General features: G+C 40.0%; 1 protein-coding gene across 2 annotated transcripts in view; it reads left to right on the top strand.

Annotated features, from left to right (window-relative positions):
• MTHFD2 (methylenetetrahydrofolate dehydrogenase (NADP+ dependent) 2, methenyltetrahydrofolate cyclohydrolase) overlaps positions 1 to 16,433 on the top strand; it is a 53,384-nt gene that overhangs the window by 26,976 nt on the left and 9,975 nt on the right. For both annotated transcript variants that reach the window (XM_070476025.1, XM_020895929.2), the window contains one exon: positions 5,824 to 6,008. In XM_070476025.1, coding sequence (XP_070332126.1) covers positions 5,824 to 6,008 — 185 coding nt within the window. The remainder of the gene's footprint in view (positions 1 to 5,823; positions 6,009 to 16,433) is intronic.

The following is a 16,433-nucleotide window of genomic DNA, read 5'->3' as shown; positions in this document are numbered from 1 at the left end:
TGTTTGACTTTTTTTTAAAGCAAATTGGCATAACATCCAGAACTTGCCTCTGAAACTTGGAACAGTGGTTTCTCCCAGAACCCTGTGTCCTTCGCTTTATTATATCATGCTTAGTCCAAATGTGCTGCTACCATTTTCTCTTAAGTTTACTGCTTTCAAAACGAACTTTTTAATGAAGTGAAATCTAACTTCACTCAATATTTTTATAGATCCTTATTAGTATATAAATAAATATACCTATTGTATTGTTAAAGATGTGTCTCTGGAAATCTAACCAACAGAAGAGAGTTTGAAATTAATTTTTAGTTACTATATATGCTTAGCACTTTATATCTTATTTCATTCGACATAAATTACTGTCCTAAGCCCTTTAAAACTAATCTTTCACTGTATTTCTGTCCCAGGACAGGTATTTTCGATATTATCATAGATCAAGAATGTTGCGTACTTTATCAGCAAAGCCCTTTTGAAGAAGTTCCCTTCAACCCTAAATCTGAAATGGATTTATAAATATTAATGTGTTTTCTTTAATTTCCTTAATATACCATGAATATATATGAAATGCTGTTATATATTTTACACAATACTAGTATTATCACATAAAATCTTGGTAAAAGCATTTGGTTTGCTATAAAATTGTGGTATCTTTAAAAAATGTTTATTTATTTAATTGATTTATTTATTTTCCAGTTCTTAGTTGCTACATGTGGAATCTTAGTATGGCACGCAAACTCTTAGTTGTGGCATGTGGGATCTAGTTCCCTGACCAGGAATTGAACCTGGGGCCCCTGCATTGGGAGTGTGGGGTCCTTTTAGCCACAGGACCACCAGGGAAGTCCATTGATATCATCTTAATATCTCAAAAGATGGAAATACAGATTAATATAAGGTTTAGATATAAAATGACTGCATTACATCTAAGCCACTGAGACTTGGTTTAAAGTAGGTGTTTAATCACGATGCAACTTAAAAGCAGGCATTGAAGACTTCGAGACTGTTAGAGCTTTAACATTTTTAATTAACAGTGGCCTGGCGAATTAATTATATCTGACCATACAAAATATCCAGTACCCTGATGTCATCCCTGAGTACTAAATATGTGCTGTTTAAAAAAAAAATCTGCATTATAAGGGGAAGTAGATTGTTCCAGTGTTTCAAAGAATCATATTCTTAATTAGTGTTGAGTTGTAGCATTCCTTATGACACTGGGGACAAAAATCTGAAGGGAAAGTCTTGTTTTCAGTGGGGGTCCTTTTTCTTAAGGTATACCTTCTTGTCCTACTTGAAGTAATGTGAACTTTACTGTACAGATATATGTGGAAATAAGAAAGCCAGGAATCTTCCACACTGGAACCCAGGAAGAGCTGCATAATCAGGTGTTATTAGGGAGAGATAGGCTTTCAGAGATTTGAACATATTTTGAGGCACTACAGGTTCTTCTAGATCTGAGTTGTCTCATTGTCTGTCCCCCAACAAGCAGTTTCTCATCCCTGTGATTCTAGTGTGTGAATGTAGATCAGAGAGAGGCTCTTACTGATCTAGTTCCCTACCACTACTCCTGACGCATAAGCTTTTGCACTAACTAGACTGCAGGCCAGCCTAGAAATTGTTGTTCTGGACATCAGATACTCACTCCTTGTGTGTCAGCTGTGGATGGGGTATTGAGGTCTTGTGGTAGAGCACACTGCCATCTATGAGATGGATTTGCCCTAGTCCCCATTCCAATCCCTATTCTTTTTAAAAATATTAGTTAATTTTTGGTTGTGCTGGGTCTTCCTTGCTATGCGTTGGCTTTCTCTAGCTGCTGCAGGCGGGAGCTACTCTTCGTCACGGTGCACAGGCTTCTACTGCGTGGCTCCTCTTGCTGCAGAACACGGGCTGTAGGTGTGCGGGCTTCTGTAGGGGCAGCTCACAGGCCATGGCGCGATGGCTTCCTGACTGTGCCACATAGGCTTAGCTGCACTGAGGTATGTGGGATTTTCTTGAATCAGGGATTGAACCTGTATCCCCTGCATTGGAAGGTGGATTCTTATCCACCGTACCACCAGGGAAGTCCACAATCCCTATCCTGAAAAAATCTTTTCTAGGAAGAACTATGGAGAGCAGTTGTTGTGTCTAATCTTTGCAACCCCATGGACGGCAGCATACCAGGCTTCCCTGTCCTTCACCATCTCCTGGAGTTTGCTCAAACTCATGTCCACTGAGTCGGTGATGCCATCTAACTATCTCATCCTCTATTGCACGCTTCTCCTTCTGCCTTCAATCTTTCCCAGCATCAGGGTCTTTTCCAATGAGTCAGCTGTTCCCATCAAGTGGCCAAAGTATTGGAGCTTTAGCTTCAAGCCGCAGTCCTTTCAATGAATATTCAGGGTTGATTTCCCTTAGGATTGACTGGTTTGATCTCCTTGCAGTCCAAGAGACTCTCAAGAGTCTTCTCCAGCACCACAATTCAAAAGCATCAGTTCTTAGGCGCTCAGCATTCTTTATGGTCCAACTTTTACATCTGTAAATGACTACTGGAAAAACCAGAGCTTTGACTATGGACCTTTGTCGGGAAAGTAATGTCTCTGCTTTTAAATATGCTCTCTAGGTTGGTCACAGCCTTTCTTCCAAGGAGCAAGTGTCTTTTAATTTCATGGCTGCAGTCATCATCTGCAGTGATTTTGGAACCCAAGAAAATAAAATCTGTCACTGTTTCCACTTTCCCACCTACTATTTGTCATGAAGTGATGGGGCTGGATGCCATCATCTTAGTTTTTTGATTGTCGAGTTTTAAGCCACCTTTTTCACTCTTCTCTTTCACCCTCATCAAGAGGCTCTTTAGTTCTTCACTTTCTGCCATGAGGGTGGTGTCATATACGTAGCTGAGGTTATTGATATTTCTCCCAACAATCTTGATTCCAGCTTGTGCATCATCCAGCCCAGCATTTCTCATGATGTACTCTGCATATAAGTTAAATAAGCAGGGTGACAAAATACAGCCTTGACATACTCCTTTCCTGATTTGGAACCAGTCTGTTGTTCCATGTCTAGTTCTAACTGTTGCTTCTTGACCTGCATACAGATTTCTCAGGAGGCAAGTCAGGTGGTCTGGTGTTCTTATCTCTTTAAGAATTTTCCACAGTTTGTAGTGATCCACACAGTCAAAGGCTTTAGTGTATGTAGTCAATGAAGCAGAAATAGATGTTTTTCTGGAATTCCCTTGCTTTCTCTGTGATCCAACAAATGTTGGCAATTTGATCTCTGGTCCTTCTGCCTTTTCTAAACCCAGCTTGTACCTCTGGAAGTTCTCAGTTCACATACTGCTGAAGCCTAGCTTGAAGGATTTTGAGCGTTACCTTGCTAGCATGTGAAATGAGTGCAATTGTATGGTAGTTTGAACATTCTTTGGCATTGCCCTTCTTTGAGATTGGAATGAAAACTAATTTTCCCAGTCCTGTGGCCACTCCTGAGTTTTCCAAGTTTGCTGACATATTGAGCGTAGCACTTTATCCAGGTCATTAAGCCCTTTTTTCTGTTTAGTTCTTCTGTGTGTACTTGCCACCTCTTCTTCATCTCTTCTGCTTCTGTTGAGTCCCTTACTCTTTCTGACCTTTGTATTTTCCATCCTGCATGAAATGTTCACTTAATATCTCCAGTTTTCTTGAATAGCTCTCTAGTCTTTCCCATTCTATTAATCTCCTCTATTTCTTTGCATTGTTCACTTAAGACTTTCTTATCTCTCTTTGCTATTCTCCGGAACTCTATTCGGTTGGGTATATCTTTCCCTTTCTCCCTTGCTTTTTGCTTCTCTTCTTTCCTCAGCTATTTGTAAAGCCTCCTCAGACAACCACTTTGCCTTCTTGCGTTTCTTTTTCTTTGGGATGGTTTTGATCATTGCCTCCTGTGCAATGTTAAACCTCCATCTATAGTTCTTTAGGCACCCTGTCTACCAGGTCTAATCCCTTGAATCTATTTGTCACCTCCATTGTAAGGGTTTTGATTTAGGTCATACCTGGATGGCCTAGTGGTTTTCCCGATTTTCTTCAATTTTAGCCTGAAATTTTGCCGTCGGTATTGTCCAGTATATTGTTTATTGGTTTAACTGCATAACATCATTTAAATATTTAAAAGTACGTATAAATTAAAAGCCAATTCACTAACTGGGAAATGATTCAAAACATGTGACTAGATGCTAACACAGGCAAAATATAAACTACAAATGGCATATAAGCATAGAGAACAAACTAACATCATAGTGGTGAGAGATCAAATAAAACATTGCAAATTAACATTTTTTTTTTTTTTTTACCTACAGTTGTCAGACATCAGTAGGCAGGATGATATAGCATTAAGAACCTAGACTCTGGATTCAGAAGAGCTAAACACCTAGCTTATGTCAAGTAGTAGTTATCAGTTACTTAAATTCTCCGAGTTTAGATTAATGGTAGTAATTATTTCAATCAAATTTATTTTCTTAAATATGTAGTAGCTGGACACAGATTTACCTCTTGAACCTCTCCTTCAGATTTCATTTGTCCCTTGATTAGGAACTATGTAGTCTTATCTAAACTTTTAGTTTGGGAAAGTTTTTTTTTCCAGTTTTACTCAGAAGTAATTGACATACATCACATCTTTAGTAACTCAGTGATGAAGAATCCACCTGCAATACAGGAGACGCATGTTTGATCCCTGGGTCAGGAAGATCCCCTGGAGAAGGAAATGGCAACCCACTCCAGTATTCTGCCTAGGAAATCCCATGAACAGAGGAGCCTGGTGGGCTACAGTCCATGGGGTCTCAGAAAAGTCGGACATGACTTAGCAGCTTAACAACAATGATTGACGTACATCTCTGTGTAAGTTTAAGGTATACTGCACGATGGTGTGATTTACATGCATTGTGAAATGATTACCACGATAGGTTTAGTTAAAATTCATCATTTCATATATACATATGTTTTTAAAAAATATTTGTTTAGTCTTTGGCTGTGCTGGGTCTGTGTTCCTGCACGCATTCTGTCTCTAGTTTTGGCGAGCCGGGCTGCTCTCTCCTTGTGGTGCTCCAGCTTATCACTGCGGTGGCTTTTGTCTTGTGGCCCGTGGGCTCAGTTGCCCTGTGGCATGTGGGATCTTCTGGACCAGGGATGAAACCTGTGTCCCCTGCGTTGCAAGGCGTATTCTTCTCCACTGGTCACCAGAGAAACCCTCATATAGATATTGTTACAAAAATAAAAAACGTTCTCCTTGTGATGAGAACTCAGGATCGCTTACTTTAGCAAGTTTTCTATATATTATACAGCAATGTTAACTAAAGTCTTCACTGTATATAGTACATTATGTCCCTAGTGCTTATTAACCTCATAACTAGAAGTTTGTACAGTCATCCTTCAGTATATGAGTAGGATTGTTTCAGGAACCCCAAGGATACCAAAATTGCCAGATGCTCTAAGCCCCTTATATAAAATGGCATGGTATTTGTATACAACCTATCTTCCCATATACTTTAAATCATCTCTAGATTATTTATTTATAATACCTAATACCATGTACATGCTGTGTAGATAGTTGTAAATACAATGTAAATGCTATGTAAATAGTTGCTAGCAAATTCTTGTTTTGCTTTTTGGAATTTCCTTCCAAGTATTTTCAACCCATGGTTGGTGAATCCTTGAATGGGGAACCAATAAATAGAAGGGCCCACTGTGCCTTTTGACCATCTTCTTCCAATTCCTCCTCCCCTTCTACCCAAAGTTTTTGGTATTTAATGACACTTTTGTAGTCTTTATTTATTCTTTACAAAAATTCAAGCTATTTTTTTTTTTGTGATCCTATTGCCTTCTGCAGAAATGAAGCTGTTGTCATTTCTGGAAGGAAACTTGCTGAGCAGATCAAGCAGGAAGTGCGGCAGGAGGTGGACGAGTGGGTGGCGTCTGGCAACAAACGGCCACACCTGAGCGTGGTTCTGGTTGGAGAGAATCCTGCAAGTCAGTCCTATGTCCTCAACAAAACCAGAGCAGCTGCCAGCGTGGGTATGTGTCACTCTCAGAGCCCAACTACTGTTAAATTGAGATTTAATCTGAGGCAAATTCTATTATAACTTATGATTCTTTTTTCTGCTTAGAAAACCCAAACAGAGGAGGCTAATGTCATTCAACTGAATCCAAATATTTGTCAGAAAGAAATCAGGCTGTATGTTGGGGAGGAGGTTTATAGACTAGGACTGGAGGAATATGGTTGGTTTCTTGGTGTCTTCTGGAATGTAATCTAAATTCTGTTATAGTCTAACTTTGATAAGTGACCTTGAACACCATTTACATCTGCTTTCCTCAACTGAGCAATGAGTCTGTGACTAAAGTATTTGAGCATCTGGTCGAGGAGACCTCAGTGATGTGGCCTAGAATAGTCTTGGATTTGAAGGAAACGACTCTGGCTTCTTTGAAATAGGCTGTGGTTTCTCCACCAATGGGTTCCAAAGCCAATTAAATCATACAGTTTAGACGTGTTTGAAGGTTTGGATGCAGAAGGAGCAGGTCTGAGTGATGGGAGGTCTCACTGTACTGAAGACTGTGTGGCCACAGATCAGAGGTGAATAGGCTCAGTTGTGCCCCTGCCTGCCTATCTGTGGGCCAGTGGTCTGAGCACTGTGCGCCTGCCCTTCTGAAGGGCTGTGAAAGCACTGCACCATGAGCCCATGGCGTACTCTGCTCTTTATCATTGAGGACTGAGGCCTCCTGCCCTCTTCATTGAAAAACCTTTAGGGTTCCCCGAGTAGCTCAGTGGTAAAGAATCTACCTGCTAATGCAGGAGACACAAGTTCAGTCCCTGATCTGGGAAGATCCCATGTGCCATGGATCTGCTAAGCCCAGGCACCACGACTATTGAGCTTCTCCACAAGAGAAGCCTTGTTGCAGTAGCCTGGAGAGCAGACCCCACTGACCGCAACTAGGGGAAAGCCCACGCAGTAACAAAGACCCAGCATGTCCAAAAGCAACTATAAACACAATTGTAAAAGAAAACCCTTTAGAACCTCCTGAAACTGGTAAGCTGTGGCTTTCTGAAACTTTGGAATGGGAGGTAGCATGGTATAGTGGAAAGAACATGGACTTTGGAACTGCAAAGACTGGCTTTGTTACTAGCCGGCTTATGTTTCGGTTTCTCTGAGCCTTGTCTATAAGATGAGGTTAATGAAGAATTGATGCTTTTGAACTGTGGTGTTGGAGAAGACTCTTCAGAGTTCCTTGGACTGCAAGGAGATCCAACCAGTCCTGGGTGTTCATTGGTAGGACTGATGTTGAAGCTGAAACTCTTAATACTTTGGCCACCTGATGTGAAGAGCTGACTTATTTGAAAAGACCCTGATGCTGGGCAAGATTGAGGGCAGGAGGAGAAGGGGACGACAGAGGATGAGATGGTTGGATGGCATCACCAACTCAATGAACATGAGTTTGGGTGGACTCTGGGAGTTGGTGATAGACAGGGAGACCTGGCGTGCTGCAGTTCATGGGGTTGCAGAGTCGGACACAACTGAATGACTGAACTGAATTGAATGAAGATTATGTAGAATAATAACATAGAAAGTATCAAGCTAGTACTCTTTTAGTGTTTTTTGTTTGAGAAGTTACTCAAGGTTACCTCTGAGCCTGTTCAAGCTTTTCAGCTACCAAGGTGGTTATGATGATTAAAAGCCTTGCTGATAGCGTGGCAGGCAGTGTAGCCTTGCCTTAGTAAATGCCTCTATTTTATTTTATTCTTTTATTCTTCGAATACTTTTGACTAAAATTTTTTTAGACGTTTTTATTGGAGTATAATTCTTTCTACAGTGTTGTGTTCCTTTCTTCTTATAGCAAAGTGAATCAGTCATTGTTCTTCAGTCACCAGTTGTGTCCAACTCTTTGCAACCCCATGTACTGCAGCACTCCAGGCCTCCCTGTCCCTCACCATCTCCCAGAGTTTGCCCAAGTTCATGTTCATTGAATTGGTGATGCCATCCAGCCATCTCATCTTCTTTCGCCCTCTTCTCCTCCTGCCCTCAGTCTTTTCCAGCATCAGGGTCTTTTTCAATGAGTCAGCTGTTCGCGTCAGGTGGTCAAAGTATTGGAGCTTCAGCTTCAACATCAGTCCTTCCAATGAATCCTCAGGACTGATTTCCTTTAAGACTGACTGGTCTGATTTCCTTATTTTCCAAGGGACTTCTGAGTCTTCTCCAGCACCACATTTTGAAGGCATCACTTCTTCGGCACTCTGCCTTCTTTATGGAACAGCTCTCATATCTCTTCATGACTACTGGAAAGACCATAGCCTTGACTATACAGACCTTTGTCAGCAAAGTGGATGTCTTTGCTTTTTAACACACTATCTAGGTTTGTCATAGCTTTCCTGCCAAACAATAGTAGTCTTTTAATTTCATGGCTGCAGTCACTATCCACTGTGATTTTAGAGTCCAAGAAGAGGAAAGCTGTCACTGCTTCTATCTTCTCCCCTTCTGTTTGCCATGAAGTGATAGGACTGGATACCATGATCTTAGTTTTTTTAATATTGAGTTTTAAGCCGGCTTTTTTACTCTCCTCCTTCTCCCTCATCAAGAGGCTCTTTAGTTCCTCTTCGCTTTCTGCAATTTAAGTGGTATCATCCACATATCTGACGTTGTTGATATTTCTCCCAGCAATCTTGATTCCAGCTTATGCTTCATCCAGCCTGGCATTTTGCATGATGTATTCTGTGTATAAGTTAAATAAACAGGGTGACAGTAAACAGCCTTTCTCAGTCCTGACCCAGTCAGTTGTTCTATGTCTGGTTCTAACTGTTGCTTCTTGACTTGGGTACAGATTTCTCTGGAGGCAAGTAAGATGTTCTGGTATTCCCATCTCTTTAAGAGTTTTCCACAGTTTGTTATAAGCCACACAGTCAAAGAAAGTCTTTAGCATAGTTAATGAAACAGAGATAGATGTTTTTCTGGAATTCCCCTGCTTTCTCTGTGATGAGTGAATGTTGGCAGTTTGAACTCTGGTTCCTTTGCCTTTTCTAAACCCAACTTGAACATCTGAACGTTCTCAGTTCATGTAGTGCTGAAGCCTAGCTTAGAGGATTTTGAGCGTAACCTTACTAGCATGGGAGATGAGTGCGATTGTCCAGTGGTTTGAACATTCTTTAGTACTGCCCTTCTTGGGAATTGGGATGAGGACTGACCTTTTCCAGTCTGTGACCACTGCTGGGCTTTCCAAATTTGCTGACATATTGAGTGCAGCACTTTAACAGCATCATCTTTGAAGATTTTAAATAGTTCTGCTGGAATTCCATCACCTCCATTAGCTTTATTGGCAGCAGTGCTTCCTAAGGGCCACTTGAATTCACACTCCAGAATATCTGGCTCTGAGTAAGAGACTACACCATGGTGGTTATCCAGGTCATTAAGATCTTTTTTGTACAATTCTTCAGTGTATTCTTTCCATCTCTTCTTGATTTCGTCTGCTTCTATTAGGTCTTTACCATTTCTGTCCTTTATTGTGGCCATCTTTGGATGAAATGTTCCTTTGATATTTCCACTTTTCTTGAAGAGATCTCTAGTCTTACCCTTTCTGTTGTTTTCCTCTGTTTCTTTGCATTGTTCATTGAAGAAGGCCTTCTTGTCCCTCCTTGCTATTCCCTGGAACTCTGCATTTAATTGGTATCCCTTTCCCTTTCTCCCTTGTTTTTTGCTTCTCTTCTTTCCCCAGCTATTTGTAAAGCTGTGGTATGTATGCATATATCCTCTCTTTTTTGGATTTCCTCCCCATTTAGGTCACACAGAGTGTTAAGTAGAGTTCCCTGTGCTATACAGTTGTTCTTGTTTAGTCACCAAGTCATGTCCACCTCTTTGCAACCCTGTGGACTGTAACACGCCAGGCTCCTCTCTCCATGGAATTTCCAAGGCAAGAATTCTGGAGTGGGTTGCCATTTTATTCTCCGGGGGATCTTCCCTACCCTGGTGTCAAACCCACATCTTCTGCATTGGCAGTTTGGATTCTTTACCACTGAACCACCAGGGAAGCCCTGTGCTATATAGTAGGTTCTCATTAATTATCTATTTTATACAGACCACCTTACTTGCCTCCTGAGAAATCTGTATGCAGGTCAAGAAGCCACAGTTAGAACCAAACATGGAACAAGGGACTGTTTCCATGTTGGAAAAGCAGTATGACAAGGCTGTATATTGTCACCCTGCTTATTTAACTTATATGCAGAGTACGTCATGTGAAATGCTAGATTGGATGAAGTACAAGCTGGAATATAGATTGCTGGGAGAAATATCAGTAACCTCAGATATGCAGATGACACTGCCATTATGGTGGAAAGTGAAGAGGAACTGAAGAGCCTCTTGGTGAAAGTGAAAGAGGAGAGTGAAAAAGCTGGCTTAAAACTCGATATTCAGAAAACTAAGATCATGGCATCCGGTCCCATCACTTCATGGCAAATAGATGGGGAAACAATGAAAACAGTGACAGACTTTATTTTCTTTGGCTCCAAAATCACTGTGGATGGTGACTGCAGCCATGAAATTAAAAGATGCTTGCTTCTTGAAAGAAAAGCTATGACAATCCTAGACAGCATATTAAAAAGCAGAGACATTACTTTGCTGACAAAGGTCCGTCTAGTCAAAGGTATGGTTTTTCCAGTAGTCATATATAGGTGTGACAGTTGGACCTTAAAGAAAGCTGAACACCAAAGAATTGATGCTTTTGAAAGGCTCTTGAAAGTCCCTTGGATTGCAAGAAGATCAAACCAGTCAATCCTAAAGGAAATCAGTCCTGAATATTCATTGCAAGGACTGATATTGAAGCTGAAGCTCCAATACTTTAGCCACCTGATACAAAAAACTGTTCTCATTGGAAAAGACCCTGATGCTGGGAAAGATTAAAGGCAGGAGGAGAAGGGGATGACAGAGGATGAGATGGTTGGATGGCATCACTGACTTGATGGACATGAGTTTGAGCAAGCTCCAGGAGCTGATGATGGACAGGGAGGCCTGGCGTGCTGCAGTCCATGGGGTCGCAAAGAGTCAAACACACAACTGAGCAACTGAATTGAACTGACTGTATATATGTAAATCCCAACCTCCCAATTCATTCCACATCCCCTTTCCTCTGCTTGGTATCCATAGGTTTGTTCTCTATGTCTGTGTCTGTACTTCTGCTTTGCAAATAGTTTCATCTATACCATTTTTCTATATTCCACTTATATGCATTGATATGTAATATTTATTTTTCTCATCCTTCCTGACTTCCTATGCTAGTCTCTAGGTCCATCCATACCTATACAAATGGCACAGTTTTTTTCCTTCCTGTGGCTGAGTAATATTCTGTTGTATATTTGTGTCACATCTGCTTTTTCCATTCCTCTGTTGATGGCATTTAGGTTGCTTCCATTTCCTGCCTGTTGTAAAATATGCTAAGTTCCTTCAGTTGTGTCTGACTCATTGTGACTCTATGTACTGTAGCCCCCCCAGGCTCCTGTCCATGGGATTCTCTAGGCAAGAATACTTCCCTACTCAGGGATCGAATCCACATCTCTTACATCTCTTGCGTTGACAGGCAAGTTCTTTACCACTAGCGCCACCTGGGAAGCCCACCTATTGTGAATAGTGCTGCATTTGGTCACATTGTAAATAGTGTATCTTTTGAAATTATGCCCAGGTATGGAATTGCTGGATCATATGGTAGTTCTAGTTTTAGTTTTTTAAGGAACCACCCTAGTATTCTCCATAGTGGCTGCACCAATTCACATTCCCACTAAAAATGTAAGAGGGTTCTGTTTTCTTCACACCTTCTCTAGCATTTATTGCTTGTAGATCTTTTGATGATGGCCATTCTGACCAGTGTGAGGTGATACCTCATTGTAGTTTGATATGTACCTCATTGTACAGATCAGTGTACCTCATTGATCTGCATTTCTCTAATAACTACTGATGTTGAGCATCTTTGCATGTGCCTCTTGGCTATCTGTATTTCTTCTTTGGAGAAGTGTCTGTTTAGGTCTTCAGCCTGTTCTGTGATTTGGGTTGTTTGTTTTTTGATGTTGAGCTGCATGAGCTGTTTGTATATTTGTAGATTAACCCCTTGTCAGTTGCTTCATTTGCAAATCTTTTCTCCCATTGTGAAGGTTGTCTTTTCACTTTGTTTATGGTTTCCATTGCTGTACAAAGCATTTGAGTTTAATTAGGGCCCGTTTGTTTATTTTTTCTTTTTATTTTCTTTACTCTAGGAGGTAGGTCAAAAAAGATCTTGCTTTGATTTATGTCAGAGTGTTCTGCCTATGTTTTCTTCTTCTAAGAGTTTCATAGTGTCTGGCCTTATATTTAGGTCTTTAACCATTTCGAGTTTATTTTGTGTATGGTGTTAGGGAGTGTTCTAATTTCATTCTTTTACATGTAGCATGTCCACCACCATGTAGTGATGCCCAGCACCACTTACTGAAGAGACCGTCTTTTCTCCATTGTATATTGTTTGCTCCTTTGTCATTAGGTGACCATAGGTGCATGGGTTTATCTCTGGGCTTTCTATCCTCTTCCATTGATCTATGTTTCTGTTGTTGTGCCAATACCATACATACTATCTTGATTATGTAGCTTTGTAGTATATTCTGAAGTCAGGGAGCCTCCCTGAGGAGGCTCCCCCTCTGTTTTTCTAAAGATAGGTTTGGCTCTTCAGGGTCTTTGTTTCCATACAAATTGTAAAATTTGTTCTAATCCTGTGAAAAATGCCATTGGTAATTTAAAAGAAATTTCATTGAATCTGTAGATTGCTTTGGATAGTATAGTTATTTTTACAATATTGATTCTTCCATCCTAGGAATATAGTATATCTCTCTGTTTGTGTGGTCTTTGGTTTCTTTCATCAGAATCGTATAGTTTTCTGAGTACAAGTCTTTGCCTCCTTAGGTAGGTTTATTCCTGGGTGTTTTATTCTTTTTGTTGCAGTGGTAAATGGGATTGTTTTCTTAATTTCTCTTTCTGAACTCTTGTTGTTAGTGTATAGGAAAGCAAGAGATTTCAGTGCATTAGTTTTGTATCCTGCAACTTGACCAAATTCATTGATTACCACCAGTAGTTTTCTGGTGACCTATTTATGATTTTCTGTGTATATAGATTCATGTTATTTGCAAACAGTGATAGTTATACTTCTTTTTCAGTTGTATTCCTTTTATTTCTTTTTTTTCTCTGATAGCCATGGCTGCATATTCCAAAATTATGTTGAATAGTAGCGGCGAGAGTGGACATCCAAGTCTTGTTCTGATCTTAGAGGAAATGCTTTCAGTTTTTCACCATGAGAAAGATGTTGGCTGTGGGTTTCTTATATATGACCTTTATTATATTGAGGTAAATTCCTTCCATGCCCACTTTCTGGAGAGTTTTTATCATAAATGGGTGTTAAGTTCTTTCAAAAGTCCTGTCTGCCTCTATTGAGATGATTATAGTTTTTATCTTTCAGTTTGTTAATATGATATATCACATTGATTGATTTGCATATATTGAAGAATCCTTGCATCCCTAGGATAAAATCCACTTTCATGGTGTATGATCCTTTTAATGTGTTATTGGATTGTTGACTGGTATTTTGTTGAGGATTTTTTTTTTAAATCTATGTTCATCAGTGGTATTGGTCTGTAATTTTCTTTTTTGTGTGATACCTTTGTCTGGTTTTGGTATTAGGGTGATGGTGGCTTCATAGAATAATTTTGGCAGTTTTTATTCTTCTGCAGTATTTTGGAAGAGTTTGAGAAAGATGGGTGTTAGTTCTTCTCAAAATGTTTGATAGAATCCACCTGTGAAGCCATCTGGTCCTGGACTTTTGTTTACTGGAAGATTTTTAATCACATTTTCAATTTCATTACTTGTGCTTGGTCTGTTTTTTTTTTTTTTTTTCTATTTCTTCCTGGTTTGGTCTTGGAAGACCTTTCTAAGAATTTGTCCATTTCTTTCAAGTTGTCCATTTAATTGGCATATACTGTTTGTAGTAGTCTCTTATGATCGTTTCTATTTATGTGGTGTCAGTTGTAATTTCTCCTTTTTCATTTCTAATTTTATTGATTTGAGTCCAACCTTTTTTTTTTTTCCTTTGAGTCTGGCTGAAGGTTTATCAATTTTGTTAATCTTCTCAAAGAGCCAGCTTTCAGTTTCATTAATATTTGCTATTGTCTTCTTCATTTCTATTGTGTTTATTGCTTCTATGATTTTTATGATTTATTTCCTTCTGCTAACTTTGGGTTTTGTTTGTTCTTCTTTCTCTAGTTGCTTTAGATGTAAGTTAGGTTGTTTGAGATTCTTTGATTTCTTCAGTGATCTCTTGGTTATTTTGTAGCATATTATTTATCTTCCATGTGTTTGAATTTTTTACAGTTTTTTTTTCTGTAATTGATTTCTAATCTCGTAGCATTGTGTTCAGAAAAGATTCTTGATACCATTTAAATTTTCTTAAATTTACTGAGGTTTGAGTTAGTGGCCCAAGATGTGATCTATCCTGGAGAATGTTCTGTGTGCACTTGAGAAGAAACTGTATTCTGCAGCTTTTGGATGGAATGTCCTGTAAATATCATGTCTATCTGGTCTAATGTGTCATTTAAAGTTGTGTTTTTGTAGTTTTTGTAGTAGTTTTTGTCTGGATGATCTGCCCATTGGTATAAGTAAGATGTTAAAGTCCCCCATGATTATTGTGTTACTGTCAATTTCCCCTTATATGGCTGTTAGCATTTGCCTTATGTATTGAAGTGCTCCTGTGTTGGGGGCATAGATATTTATAATTGTTATATCTTCTTGGATTGATCCCTTGATCATTATGTAGTGTCCTTGTTTGTCTATTTTGTCTTATATGATTATTGCAACTCCAGCCTTCCTTTGATTTCCATTTGCACAGGATATCTTTTTCCACTCCCTCACTTTCAATCTGTATGTGTCCCTAGGTCTGAAGTGCGTCTATTGTAGATAGCATATTCAGTTCAGTTCAGTCGCTCAGTCATGTCCGACTTTGCAACCCCATGGACTGCAGCACGCCAGGCCTCCCTGTCCATCACCAGCTCCCAGAGTTTACTCAAACTCTGGATGCCATCCAACCATCTCATCCTCTGTCGACCCCTTCTCCTCCCACCTTCAATCTTTCCCAGCATCAGGGTCTTTTCCAATGAGTCAGTTCTTCGCATCAGGTGGCCAAGGTATTGGAGTTTCAGCTTCAACATCAGTCCTTCCAATGAATGTTCAGGACTGATTTCCTTTAGGAAGGACTGGTTGGCTCTCCTTGCTGTCCAAGGGACTCTCGACAGTCTTCTCCAACACCACAGTTCAAAAGCATCAATTCTTTGGCACTCAGCTTTCTTTATAGTCCAGCTCTCACATCCAAACATGACTACTGGAAAAACCATAGCCTTGACTAGATGGACCTTTGTTGGCAAAGTAATGTCTCGGCTTTTTTATATGCTGTCTAGGTTGGTCATAACTTTTTTCCCAAGGTGCCGGGGTCCAGCCTCCGCAGGATCCAGGGGGTACCCTCAGGATGAACGGCATCGGCAAGAGAGAGACGTGAGACCAGCCTTGATAGGGCCAAGTCTGCGAGGGAGAGAGAGAGGAGAGAGAGAGAGAGAATGACCAGACAGGGGTGTTTGCAGGGTCTGGCAAAGTCTGGCAATGCTTTATTTTTTACTGTGGCTTTTATACCCTAAATTAGTACATTTCTAAGGGGAAGATAGTTTAACATTACATCAACTTGTTCTTCATGAAACCAGGGTGTTTTCTGCATGCTTCTTTGTTTATCAGGGTCTTGTACATTATCTTCTGGCCTTGGGGCCTATTGACATTTTATGACCTAGGTGAATGCAAAGCCGTTTTCCGTAATCTATTCTTTAATGAACACAAAGGTCAGTCCTTTTGCAGAAGTTATCAGTTAAATTTATCTAAAAGGTTTACCACACAAAAACTCTGCAGCTCCAGTGAGGCAGCCCCTGTTTAGCATTCCTGGTTAAAATTAACAATTCTAAACTCTTATTTTTCTAAATCTTTAACTATAACCACTTTTAGAATAATATTTTTATGTTCTCTAATAGGGCTTCCTCTTCCCCGAAGGGCTCTGTGCCTATTAGGGCCTTTATGTGATCAGGTTCTTTATGCTGTTTATGATTAAGGTGTTGTGAGCAGTCATGTGCATTAGTACACATTTGCCAAACAGGCTAGAATGCCAGCAAAGGGGTCTAAATTGAAACACTCCTTTCATCCTGGATAATCTTATAGGATACCACCGTCCGGCGGACATATTAATTAAAGTTCTAAGGTGATTCTGTTTGGAAAGAGATCGGGGAAGGCCTTCTACCCATGTCACAGAAATTAGGGAGTAGTCTAATATAGCAAGCATCAGAAAGACAGAGATCATCTTTAAGGTGAGCGCCGGGGCAGCTTTTCGAAATCCCTGAAGTCCTGATCTGCCTTGCTTGTCAGG

This window comes from Odocoileus virginianus, chromosome 2 (assembly GCF_023699985.2).
Source record: "Odocoileus virginianus isolate 20LAN1187 ecotype Illinois chromosome 2, Ovbor_1.2, whole genome shotgun sequence".
NCBI lineage: Eukaryota > Metazoa > Chordata > Mammalia > Artiodactyla > Cervidae > Odocoileus > Odocoileus virginianus.
This window is presented reverse-complemented; position numbering and strand designations above follow the sequence as displayed.